Source organism: Melanerpes formicivorus, unplaced genomic scaffold (assembly GCF_026170545.1).
Source record: "Melanerpes formicivorus ecotype bairdi unplaced genomic scaffold, bMelFor1.0.p_v2 SCAF_26, whole genome shotgun sequence".
In the NCBI taxonomy this organism is placed as follows: Eukaryota; Metazoa; Chordata; class Aves; order Piciformes; family Picidae; genus Melanerpes; species Melanerpes formicivorus.
Window position 1 is genome coordinate 11,456,477 of NW_027142378.1, and position 13,172 is coordinate 11,469,648.

At 48.0% G+C, this 13,172-nt stretch overlaps 1 protein-coding gene across 7 annotated transcripts in view; it reads left to right on the forward strand.

Moving 5' to 3' along the window:
• The window catches only part of CLIP4 (CAP-Gly domain containing linker protein family member 4), a 67,104-nt gene that overhangs the window by 44,390 nt on the left and 9,542 nt on the right, over positions 1-13,172 (forward strand). For all 7 annotated transcript variants that reach the window (XM_068153695.1, XM_068153692.1, XM_068153690.1 and 4 more), the window contains 6 exons: positions 1,519-1,602; positions 3,651-3,791; positions 4,260-4,394; positions 6,909-7,032; positions 7,798-7,862; positions 9,443-9,515. In XM_068153695.1, the coding sequence (XP_068009796.1) occupies positions 1,519-1,602; positions 3,651-3,791; positions 4,260-4,394; positions 6,909-7,032; positions 7,798-7,862; positions 9,443-9,515 (622 nt within the window). The remainder of the gene's footprint in view (positions 1-1,518; positions 1,603-3,650; positions 3,792-4,259; positions 4,395-6,908; positions 7,033-7,797; positions 7,863-9,442; positions 9,516-13,172) is intronic.

The following is a 13,172-nucleotide window of genomic DNA, read 5'->3' on the forward strand; positions in this document are numbered from 1 at the left end:
CCACAGCCTCTCTGGGCAGCCTGCTCCAGGGCTTGGTCACCCTCACAGTGAAAAAGTTTTTCCTTTGTTAAAGTGAAACCTTCTGGCTTCTAGTTTGTGCCCATTGCTCCTGGTTATGATCCAAGAAGAAGGAATCTGGTTTTTGTAGATAGGGTTATCAGCTGTGAAGTAGAACAGAATGCTGTAGAGAGACTCTAAAATGTGATTTGTTTCTTCTGGGTTTGAATAATCCATCAGGTTGATGAAAACAGCTCTTTTTCAGGTGTTTAGGAGAAGGATTCCTGTGGTCAGATTGAGAAATGTGCTATCAGTCCCAAACAGGAGTTTTTTGATCTCCTGCCTTAATCACAGAATTGTCAGGGTTGGCAAGAACCTTAAGGATTGTCTAGTTCTGACCCCCTGCCATGGGAAGGGACACCCTCTGCTAGTTCAGGTTGTCCAGAACCACATCCAGCCTGGCCTTAAAAACTTCCAGGGATGGAGCTTCCACCACCTCCCTGGGCAACCTTTTCCAGTGTCTCACCACCCTTATGGTGAAGAACTTCTTCCTAACATTTCATCTCAGTCTACCCTCCCCTAGCTTGGGAGCTAGAGGTGATGATGGAACCCTAACATTTTGGCAAATCAATACCATTTGCAGACCAGTCCAGACCCTGAGCTGAGTCAAGCTGACAGATGGAGTTAAATCAAAAAAGTATTTGGGGATGTTTTTGTTCCCTTCCTTTTTATTTCATGACAGCCAGGGGATAAATCACCAGGAAGCTTGTTCTTCATTGAGTTGGGATAAGAAACTGTCAGACAAAGTGAGTATGCACAAATTACAACTTACATTGCAGCAGCTGCCCAGGGAGGTGGTTGAGGCCTCATCCTTGGAGGTACTCAAGGTGAGGCTCAGTGAGGCCCTGGGCAGCCTGATCTAGCTGGGGATGTCCCTGCTGCCTGCAGGGAGGTCAGGCTGGATGACCTTTGGAGGTCCCTTCTGGCCTGGACCATTCTATGATATGCCTGGCACAGCATTGCTGCTCCAGGAGTTAAGCTCTTTAAAAAGTCATATTTGGCCTATTTGCTTCATCATGTGGAGGCTGAGTGAGGATTTGGTCTTAAACACCTCTCACAAAACTTTTCTGTGTGATCTTTAATGCAGAGGCTGTGACCTTAATACTAGTGAGCAGTACACTTCCAAGTACTGCAGAAGTGAATGTCATGCTTACAGCAGATGGAAAGGAAAGATTGAAGGGAAACTTCTTCAGTAGAAACATTAACAATTTGCAGGCAGCTTCTTTTGGTTTTTTATATGATAGTTTGAGCTGTTAGAATGTGTTTGGACAGCTCTGCTTCTGCATCAGAAAACAGCTCTGCATTATCAATTACCTAAGGAACTGGCCATGGGTTTGTTTTATTTGGGTTTCTTTTTAATCCATTTTATCCCAGCCAAGTTGGTTTTGTAGATGACTTTGCTGTAAAGCTGCTGCTTGGTGTCAGGAGGTCTGTATTAAATGGTATCTATTCTTTTTACAGGCCTGAATATGCCAAAAAAAGACAGTGCTGCTGAAACCAACTTTGTAACTCCCAGCAGAGGAAAAACTGCACCTGCAAAAGAGGGTAACAATTTTTGTTTGTTTGTTTGCTTTCTACCATCTTGAGGGGAAAATTTTATAGGGCAGGGGAATTGTTAATTACTGCATTAGCTTTAAAAGCCCTGTGTCTACATCCTAGAAAAAAATTGCCTTATCTCTCTTATCAGGCTGCACACATTTAATTTGCTAGTAGCAAGAGTAATTAGTGTGGATATTTGGCTGGCAGTCTGTGTTAGATTTCATAGCAGCTTCTATCCTAGTATGCATGCATGGGAATCTAGACAAACCCTTCAATCTGAAAGCTGTCTCTTAGCAGATGGTCATAGAATGGTCCAGGCAGGAAAGGATCTCCAAAGGTTATCCAGTCTGACCTCCCCACAGTCAGCAGGGACATCCTCAACCATGATGAGAGCCTGAGGGAGCTGAAGCTCTTTGGCTTGGAGAAGAGACTGAGAGGTGACCTCATTCATGTTGATAAATATGTAAAGGGTGAGTGCCCAGAGGATAGAGCCAGGCTCTGCTGGGGGATGCCCCATGACAGCACAAGGGGCAGTGAGTGGAAGTTGAGGCACAGGAAGTTCCATGGACACATGAGAGAGAATTTTTTCCCTGTGAGGGTGACAGAACACTGGAACAGGCTGCCCAGGAGGGTTGTGGAATCTCCCTCTCTGGAGATACTCAAAACCTGCCTGGATGTGTTCCTATGTGATCTGGCTAGGACTGGATGATCTTTTGAGATCCCTTCCAATCCTTAACATCCTGTGATTCTGAGATCATCAGGTCCAACCATTAACTCTGCTCTACCAAGTTCACCACTGAACCACATTGCTAAGCACCATATCTAAACTTCCATGGATGGTGGCTCCACCAGCTCCCTAGTCAGCCTGTCTAAATGATACTGCTGTAAGGCAGATGGGAAAGCTTTAGGAAGCTTTGGAACACCAAAGGTGCTGCTCTCTGAAAACTTGTGAATTAGGCCTCTTGGAATTCTGGGAAGTTTGACAAGCAATATGATCTTACTTTCTCACCTTGAGAAACTGAGGCATAGATTTGTCTTATCATAGAATGCTTTGGGTTGGAAGGGGCCTCCAAAGGTCATCTGGTTCAGCTCCCCTGCAGTCAGCAGGGACATCCTTCACTAGATCAGGTTGCTCAAAACCTTGTTGAGCTTGACCTTGAGTATCTCTAGGGATGGGGCTTCAACTACCTCCCTGGGCAACTTGTTCCAGTGTTCCACCACCCTCATGGTAAAGAACTTGATTCTGACATTCAATCTAAATCTTCTCTAATTTCAAACCATTGCTCTTTATCCTATCACCACAGACCTTTGTAAGCTGTCCCTTTCCAGCCTTCTGGTAGGCTCCTTCAGGTGCTGGAAGGCCACTATTAGGTCTCCCCAGGGCCTTCTCTTCTCTAGGCTGAACAACCCCATCTCCTTCAGCCTGGCTGTGCCCTGCCTTACGTTGGGTAGAAGGGAAGGGGAGAACTGAGGAGAGCTTGTAAAGGAGGGAAGCTGAACATAAGTCTTCTCAGACAGTTCAGACATCAGGGTTTGCAAATGGAGATAAAAGTGATTTATTTCCCATTCTTATTTTATAGTACAGATTTTAATATTAATAAGGGTATGTAATGGAATATAGTAGGCTTTAATCCAGACAATAATTCACTCAGATAATATCACCTTCCTTCCACTTCTCATCAAATCTATAATAGACTGGATGCTGAAAGTGTGATGGGATGATCTCTTATTACTGAGGCTCCCATATTTTAACAAGTATGCTTGGGACTGTTTAGGAGAACTTTAATAGAGTAATAAAGAAGGGGGTTTGGAGACCTCTTCCAGCACTCAGCTATTGCTTTATTCCCAAGGCAGGGTCAGGTGCACCTCTGTCATTCCTGACAGGTGTTTGTGTAAATGCTCATTAACAACTTCTGATTCTGGCTCTTTACTTGGCATTCTCCCCATTATGGAGGACAGATAAGTTCCTTCTTGCAGAAGCTTTCACTTTAGCTTAATCTGACCCTTTCTGAACATGACCTCTGAAGGACTGTTTCCACTTACGTCTCTCTTAGGCTTTCCTGGGTACAGCAGCTCTTCCTCTTCCACTACCTCCTTGGAAGGCAAGCAGAATTACTCCAAGAAGCGGAATCTGACTAGCAGCAGTAAGAAGCCAGTGGCTAGACTGTCCTCTGCCTCATCCAAAATCGGTGCTGGTATGGTCACTTCCTTTGAGGGTGGCTCCCTTTCAGCTGCTCCTCCTGTTCCCCTTGCTAAACACCACTTCACAGCTGAGAGTTTACTTCTGTACTCAGTGCTTGTGTCAAAGTACTTGTGCCATTTCAGAATCTGAGCTAGTACAAGAAAGACACTTGGGAATTAATTTAAGCATTACCTGAAGTTTGAGAACTTAAGGTTTGTAGAACATCCTCAAGAGGAAAAGTGTTCTTGTTGGTCAGCCTACCCTTCAGCTGCAGAGAAAAGGCTGTAGCCCACAGTTCTCCTGCTGAACCAAAGCAATTCCTTGTCTAAGCAAAACTGGCAGTGTGTTGCCATGTGTTAAAGGTACACTATGTTAGAAGATGGGTCTCTATTTACCAGCCAGTTAGCTCACTGCTGAAGGATTCTTTAAGGTTTAGAGAGATAAAGTCACTAATTTCAGCTCTTGTTCTTCTGTTGGACAGGGCTGCACAGCTATTCTCCAGCTACAAGGAAGAAGCCTTTTGACGAAGGAGAAATCCAGGTTGGAGACAGAGTGCTGGTGGTAGGCCAGAGGACAGGCACTGTCAGATTCTGTGGGATGACAAAATTTGCACCAGGTATTTGCAGTACTCTTTGTGTCTGTTGTAGAATCAATATGGGATAGCTTATGTGTGAGCACAGGAACATTAAGAGAATAATAGAATGGGTTGGATGGGACCTCTAAAGGTCATCTAGTCCAGCCCCCCCTTCACTGAGCAGGGACATCCTCCACTAGATCAGGTTGCCCAGAGCCCTTTTGAGCCTCATCTTGATTATCTCCAGGGATGGGGCCTCAACTACCTCCCTGGGCAACCTGTCCCAGTATTTCACCACTGGCATAATAAAGAATTTCCTCCTGATGTCCAACCTAGATCTGCCCTGCTCCAGTGGCAAGCTATCACCACAAGCTGCTCTAAACAGTTCCTCCCCAGGCTTTCTGTAGGTCCAATTCAGACATTGAAAGGCAGCTCTAAGGTCTCCATGGAGCCTTCTCTTCTCCAGGCTGAACAGCCCCAATTCTTTCAGCCTGTCTTAGTAGGGGAGGTGCTTCAGCCCTGTGATCATCTTTTAGGTCCTCCTCTGGACCTGTTCCAGTAGGTCCATGGCTCTCTTTACTCCCTTTTGTAGTAAGCCTTTTTGGCACAGCTCCTCTCTTGGACTCCTATCATGTCACAAACCTCTCTCATGCTTGGCAACTTTAAGAGGGTAATTTTGGACATTTAAATCTGAACTAACAAACCATTAGGTCACAGGACATATGAATAGTCACAGGCACCTCAAAACCCCCCAAACTCCACCATCATGTTCTCCTCCTCTTCTTTTTCTGCTACTCCTTCCTTTTCCCTTGGCTAAAACCCACTGCAGTGGAGCAAGGTGTGTTCAAACCAAAGTGACTTGTTCTGAATTATGGAAACTAACTTAAATACTGCTGATTTTGGTAAACAGATTTGGTGGTCTTTATGTCCTTAGCTGTCATCTTCTTACTGCAAGAGTAATGCACAACCAGTTGGTAAATAGTGCTGTAAATACCTGGTTCAAACCAGGTCCATTGATTGATACCTAAGTGGCAATACTTTGCTCTGACACTTGGTGGCATCAGTATTACAGTGACAGAATGGGAACAGAACAAGAATGTTAGAGGTTGGAAGGGACCTTGAGAGATCACCTAGGCCAACACCCCCTGCCAGAGCAGGATCACCTAGGGCAGGTCACACAGGAATATGTCCAGGTGGGTTTTGAATGTCTCCAGGGAAGGAGACTCCACAACCTCTCTGTGCAGCCTGCTCCAGTGCTCTGTCATCCAGTGCTCTGTTCATGTGGACCCTTCTCTGCTCCAGCTTGCACCCACTGCCCCTTCTCCTATCATTGGACATCACCAAGAAGAATCTGGCCCTGTCCTCCTGACACTTATTACCACACTTCACTGTAAGCAGTCTTTGCTGAAACAAACTGTTTCCACACTTCAGTTATAAAGAGATCACTCTTCAAGGTGTTGGTTACAAAGAGAAAACAGTGAGAAAAGGACTGGTTTTCCCAGGGCACTGTAACAAAGGTAAAATCAGGAAGTCTCCTCCCTCTCCACTCCAAATCAGGGAAGCAAATGTTTTGGAGTAAAACAGGGTGTTGTTCCAAGTGAGGCTGGGCAGCTGGCAAATCCTCACCATGTGCAAAACCCAGGAATTCATAGAAGATGGAACAGCTGCAATTTGCTTTAAAGCATTTCAATTTGAATAGGTGTCAAAGCTCTGGAAGTGACCCAAACTTCATCTCTGTTGCTGCAGTGCAGGTTTTTGTGATTTAATTCTCAAAACAGAAAGGGGAGAACTTGTGACATGCTAAGCCCTTCTGATCCAGAAGCTGTTATGCCTGTGTTTCTGGAGCTGGTAATTAGAATGATCATTTTATCCAGTGCCTTGCCACCAAAGTGACTTGAATTAAATTTTGAATCTTTTGGGGATGGATAGCATAAGGCCTGCTAATGGAGTATGAAATTTAGCACCTTTCTGTAATTAGCTCCCATTTATCACAGGTTATGACTGATCAAGCTTATTAACATCTTGATGCCTAGTTCAGTGTTCTGTAGGAGATGAATTGCTGGCCAGTTCTGGTTCTTCCACCTGTCTCCCAGTATCACACAACCAGCCTTGCAATTTGTATTGATTTATCACTTGCTAAATGGAGAGAAGGGAATGAATTAGCATCAAAACTTTTAATGTTGCTGTTGGTGGTCTCAGATGAGGCATAAACCCTGTGGTCAGAGGACTGAAACGTGAAGCTCTCCTTTCCTGTCTCCTTTTTGTCACACAGCCACTCAGTAACATCCCATTGGGCTGTAGTACAGATACAGATGGGTTTACCTTTCCTGTCTGAACTCAAATGCCAACGGTTTTCTTGACAGCATGTTAAAAAAAAGGTGAGATAATTATCTCTCAGTACAACTCTTTTGCAGTGCCACAGTTACGTTATAACATACGCCTTTACTAACTAGAAACTCTTTTCCTTGATGTGGGCAAATGCCAACTCTGCCAACTGGCTGGCTGAAGAAAAGCCTCTGGTTGGAACCACCCTGACTTGACTCTCTTCCAATGTAGGATTCTGGTGTGGGATTGAATTGGACAAGCCTCATGGGAAGAACGACGGTTCTGTGGGAGGTGTTCAGTACTTCAGCTGTCTGCCCAGATACGGCATATTTGCTCCACCCTCTCGTGTACAAAGGTAGGCACTGAAGCTGTTTCAGGGTTTGTGTTGCCAAGTGCTTTCTTAAGGCATTTCCAGTGGGAAGCAAGTTTTTACAGCAGGTAAGGAAGAAGTAAATTTTCTTCTGCCAATGGGAGTTTAAAACCTCCGCTGGAAAGCTGGTGGGGTTTGGATCAGCTTTGTGAAAGCAGAGCATAAATGGGAAATGCAGCTCCCCGTGTCTTCTGCAGCCACTTCAAGTGTTTTCCTTCCAGGGCCTCCTTTTTTATGCAGTCCCTGCTCCTTAAAGCTTACTTTCATGACCCACTCCTGAACTAAATGTGGTCATAAAGAAAGTTGCCCTTGCACATGACTGGAAATAACTATTCTTATTCCTGATAATTCAAGGAGAAACCAAAGCCTCCATTTCATCGAGGCCTCTTTGTTAGGTTGCAGGGAAGTACATCTGAGGAGTGCTGTGCTCATTCCTCCTGTACCTGTATCTAGTTACCCTGACAGACATTTCCTTGCTTTTCTTTCCCTGAATAGCCAAGATCAAGCAAAGAACTTGCCTCAAAATTACTCATCCTGCCTTTTGCTCAGCAAGACAGGTAACTCCCAGAAACTAGTTTGCTCTGGGCACCTCTTACAGCCTTATTACAGCTGAAACGTTGGAGTCTCTTGGAGGTGCATGGAAAAGGGAAAGAATTGCAACTCAATCCATATTTGACAAGGAGGAGTCCAGGAGTGGTTTTGTTCAGAGTCAATTTGAAATGACTTCTTTGTTGTGCTGTTGCTTTTCAGGCTAGCAGGCTCCCTGGATTCTCTCACAGAGACTTCTTCGAGTAAACTAAGCCACACTTTCCCAGGTAGGAATGTAAGGCACTGGCATTTGGTTTGGTAGCCCACTGCAGGCTCCCATTCTACAACCAGCACATGCTACACAGAGCACCCTTCTCTAAAAGCTGGCACTCAAATGCCAGCCAATGGTCTGGCTGGTCCCTTCCTTAAGGGGTGCTGTGCAGCACTAACCTTATACTGGCAAAATACTGGTTCTGTCCCAGAGCCACCGTGGCAGGGCCCAGCTTGTGTCTATTTATTGCTGCTTTCTGTGCCCTCTTTTGCTTAGAAAGAAATTCTTTCCACTGAGGGTGGGGAGACACTGGAACAGGTTGCCCAGGGAGGTTGTGGATGCCTTCTCCCTGGAGGTGTTCAAGGCCAGGCTGGATGAAGCCTTGAGCAACCTGGTCTGGTGGGAGGTGCCCCTGGCTGTGGCAGGGGGGTTGGAACTGGATGGTCTTGAAGGTCCCTTCCAACCCAAATCTATGAATCTCTACTCCCCTAGTGCCTTCTCATCAGTTAGCCATGTGGTCTTTATCCCAAACTGAGATTGGTGAAGGGATGATTTGTAGGGAGGGATCCCTGTGAAATTACTAAAACTTCCCTGAGATCCTTGAGGTAGTTATTTTTCTTTTTCCTGGACTAAGCTCTTGGTGCAAAGGCTGCTTCAAATGACCCATGCTTGCTTTGCTTAATTCCAGTTCTGTCTTCTTTGAGAACTGGAACACAGATTCATAGATTGATTTAGGCTGGAAGGGACCTTAAAGATCATTTAGTTCCAACCCCCCTGCCGTGGGCAGGGACACCTCACACTAGACAAGGTTGCTCAAGGCCTCATCCAGCCTGGCTTTGAACACCTCCCTGGGCAACCTGCTCCAGTGTCTCACCACCCTCACTGGAAAGAATTTCTTCCCCATCTCCAGCCTAAATCTCCCTTCCTTCAGCTTAAAGCCATTCCCTCTCATCCTGTCACTACAAGCCCTTGTAAAAAGTCCTTCCCCAGATTTCCTGTAGCCCACTTCAGGTACTGGAAAGCCGCTCTAAGCTTCCAGAGCCTTCTCTTCTCCAGGCTGAACAGCCCCAAATCTCAGCCTGTCCTCACAAGTTAGGTTCTCCAGCCTTCTGATCATCTTTGAGGCCCTCTCCTGAACCTGCTCCAGCAGTTTCATGTCCTCCTTGTGTTGGGGATACCAGGACTGGATGCAGGACTCAGGTGGGGGTCTAATGAGAGCACAGTAGAGGGGGAGAATCCTTCCCTGTCCTGCTGCTCTCTCTGCTTTGGCTGCAGCCCAGCACACAGGAGCCTTCTGGGCTGCCAGCAAACATTGCTGGCTCGTGGGGAGTTTCTCTTAACTGACACCCCCAAGTCCTCCCCTGACCACTCTTAGGCCACTGCTTGCCCAGCCTGCATGTGTGCATGGGATTGCTGGACACTTACTTCCATGAGAGGCTTCCTCACTTAATTTCCAAGCTGGAATTAAAAAAAACAGGTGTTGCAAATGTGATGGCAGCAAAAGGAAAGGAAATAAAGTGTTGAGATCCTGGTTTGAGTTCACCAAGGGCTGTGGGGGTGTGAAGCCCTACACACCCAATTCACCTCTCCACTTAGGCTTCCGGCGCAGCCTGAGCACCACCTCTGCCTCCTCACAGAAGGAGATGAACAGAAGAAACTCCTTTGGCAGGTGAGTGTCTGGAGTGGCCCTTCTGCCCCCCCGCCCCCGGCCCCACTTCATTCTTCTGCCTCTTCTCCCCCCCTTTATTCTTCTGACCCTTCTCACTCCCTTTATTGTTCTGCCCCTTTTGCCCCCCCTTTATTCTTCTGCCCCCTCTTTATTCTTCAGACACTTCTCCCCCCTTTTATTCTTCTGTCCCCCCTTTATTCTTCTGTCCCCCCCTTTATTCTTCTGTCCCCCCCTTTATTCTTCTCCCCCCCTTTATTCTTCTCTCCCCCCTTTATTCTTGTGCCCCTTTTGCCCCTGCTTCAGTCTTCTGTGCCTTCTGCTCCCCCTTCAGTCTTGTGTCCCTTCTTCCCCCCTATTCTTCTGCCTCTTCTTCCCCTGCCTTTTGTGTCCCTTCTCCCCCCCTTTATTCTTCTGCCCTTTCTTCCCCCCCTATTCTTCTGCCCCTTCTGCCCCCCGTTTTATTCTTATGCCCTTTCTGGCCGCCCCTTAGTCTTGTGTCCCTTCTCCCCCCACTTTATTCTTGTCTCCCTTCTGCCCCCCCTTATTTTTCTGCCCCCTCTCCCCCCCCTTATTATTCTACCCCTTCTCCCCCCCTTTATTCTTCTGCCCCTTTTCCCCCCCTTTATTCTTCTGTCCCTTCTACCCCCCTTTATTCCTGTGTCCTTTCTCCCCCCCCTTACATTCTTCTGCCCCTTCTGCCCCCACACTCTTCTGCCCCTCCTTCCTCCCCTTACACTTCTGCCCCTTTCCCCCCCTTTATTCTTGTCTCCCTTCTGCCCCTCCTTTATTGTTCTGCCCCTTCTCCCACCCCGTTATTCTTCTGTCCCTTCTGCCCCCCCCCCCCCCCTTATTCTTGTGGCCCTTCTCCACCCCCCTTTATTCTTCTGCTCCTACTCCCACCTCTGTATTCTGGTGCCCCTTTCCCCCCCCTTATATTCTTGTCTCCCTTCTCACCCCGTTTATTTTTCTGTCCATTCTGCCCTCCCCTTTAATTCTTCTGCCCCTTCCCCCCCCTTTATATTTGTGTTCTTTCTGCCCCCCCTTTATTATTCTGCCCCTTCTCCACCCCCCTTTATTCTTCTGCCCCTTCTACTCCCCCTTTATTCTTGTCTCCCTTCTCCCCATCCTTTATTCTTCTGCCCCTTTCCCCCCCATTTATTCTTCTGCCCCCGTTTATTCCTCTGTCCTTTCTGCCCCCCACTTTATTCATGTCATGTCTCCCTTCTGCCTTCCCCTTATTCCTCTGCCCCTTCTCCCCCTCCTTTAATTCTTCTGCCCCCTGCCCCCCCATTCTTTTGTCCCTGCTGCCCCTCCTTTATTCTTGTCTCCCTTCTGTACCCCCCTTATTATTCTATCCCTTCTCCCCCCTTTATTCTTCTGCCCCTTCTTCTCCCCCTTCTTCTGCCCACCCTTTTTATTTCTGCCCCTTCTGCCTCCCCTTATTTTTCTGCTTCTCCCCCCTCTATTCTTGTGTCCCTTCTCCCCCCCTTATTCTTCTGCCCCTTCTGCCCCACCCCTTTTATTCTTGTGTCCCTTCACCCCCCCTTTATTCTTGTCTCCATTCTGCCCCCTTATTTTTCTTCCCCCCCATTATTCTACCCCTTCTCCCCCCCCCTTTATTCTTCTGCCACTTCTCCCCCCCTTATATTCTTCTGCCCCTTCTGCCCCCACACTCTTCTGCCCCTTCTTCCCCCCTTACTCTTCTGCCCCTTTCCCCCCCTTTATTCTTGTCTCCCTTCTGCCCCTCCTTTATTCTTCTGCCCCTTCTACCCCCCTTTATGGTGTCCTTTCTCCCCGATATGCTTGTGCTCCTTCTCCCCCTCTTTAATTCTTCTGCTCCCTGCCCCCCCATTCTTTAGTCCCTGCTGCCCCCCCCTTTATTCTTGTCTCCCTTCTGTACCCCCTTTATTCTATCCCTTCTCCCCACCCTTTATTCTTGTGCCCCTTCTTCCCCCCCTTTATTCTTGTCTCCCTTCTGCTCCCTTCTCCACCCCCTTATTATTCTACCCCTTCTCCCCCCCTTATATTCTTGTGTTCTGCCCCCCCTTATTCTTTCCCTTCTACCCCCCTTTATTGTGTCCTTCCTCCCCCTTATATGCTTGTGCCCCTTCTCCCCCTCCTTTAATTCTTCTGCCCCTTCTCCCCACCTTATTCTTCTGCTCCCTGCCCCCCCTTATTCTTTTGTCCCTGCTGTCCCCCCCTTATTATTCTACCCAGTCTCCACACCCTTTATTCTTCTGCCCTTTCTCCCCCCCGTAGTCTTGTGTCCCTTCTCCCCCTCTTGAATCCCCCCTTTATTCTTGTATCCCTTCTCCCCTTTATTCTTCTGCCCCTTCTTCCCCCTCATTCTTTTGCCCCCCCCTTTTATTTCTGCCCCTTCTACCCCGATTCTTGTGTCACTTCTTTCCCCCCAATTCTTGTCTCTTCTGCCCCCCCTTTAGTCTTGTCTCCCTTCTTCTTCTGCCCCTTCTCCCCCCCTTTATCTTCTGCCCCTTCTACCCCCCCTTTATTCTTCTGCCCCTTCCCCCCCCTTTTGTTCGTGCCCCTTCTGCCCCCCCTTTAGTCTTGTCTCTCTTCCCTCCCCCCTTTATTCTTTTGTCCCTGCTCCCCCCACTTTATTCTTGTCTCCCTTCTGTACCCCTATTATTCTATCCCTTCTCCCCCCCCCCTTATTCTTGTGCCCCTTCTGCCCCCCCCTTAATTCTTATGCCCCTTCTGCCCCCCCCTTAGTCTTGTGTCCCTTCTTCCCCTCTTTAATCCCCCCCTTTATTCTTGTGGCTCTTCTCCCCTTTATTCTTCTCCCCCCGATTCTTGTCTCCCTTCTGCCCCCCCTTTAGTCTTGTCTCCCTTCTCCCCCCCTTTATTCTTCTGCCCCTTTTCCCCCCTTACATTCATGTGTCCCTTCTCCCACCCCTTTATTCTTCTGCCCCTTCTACCCACCCCTTTATTCTTGTGTCCTTCCCCCCCCTTTATTCTTCTGCCCCTTCTCCCCCCCGTTTATTCCTCTGCCCTCTCTGCCCCCCACTTTATTCATGTCTCCCTCCTGCCTCCCCCTTATTCCTCTGCCCCTTTTCCCCCCCCGATATGCTTGTGCCCCTTCTCCCCCTCCTTTAATTCTTCTGCCCCCTGTCCCCCCTTTATTCTTGTCTCCCTTCTGTACCCCCCGTTATTATTCTATCCCTTCTCCCCCCCTTCTTCTGCCCCCCCTTTTATTTCTGCCCCTTCTGCCCCCCTTATTTTTCTGCTTCTCCCCTCTATTCTTGTGTCCCTTCTCCCCCCCCATTCTTGTGTCCCTTCTGCCCCACCCCTTTTATTCTTGTGCCCCTACTGCCCCCCTTAGTCTTGTGTCCCTTCTCCCCCCCTTTATTCTTGTCTCCATTCTGCCCCCTTATTTTTCTGCCCCCTCTTCCCTCCCATTATTCTACCCCTTCTTCTCCCCTTTATTCTTCTGCCCCTTCTCCCCCTCCTTTATTCTTCTGCCACTTCTCCCCCCTTATATTCTTGTGTCCCTTCTGCCCCCACACTCTTCTGCCCCTTCTTCCCCCCTTACTCTTCTGCCCCTTCTTCCCCCCTTACTCTTCTGCCCCTTCCCCCCCCTTATTTGTCTCCCTTCTGCCCCTCCTTTATTGTTCTGCCCCTTCTCCCACCCCTTTATTC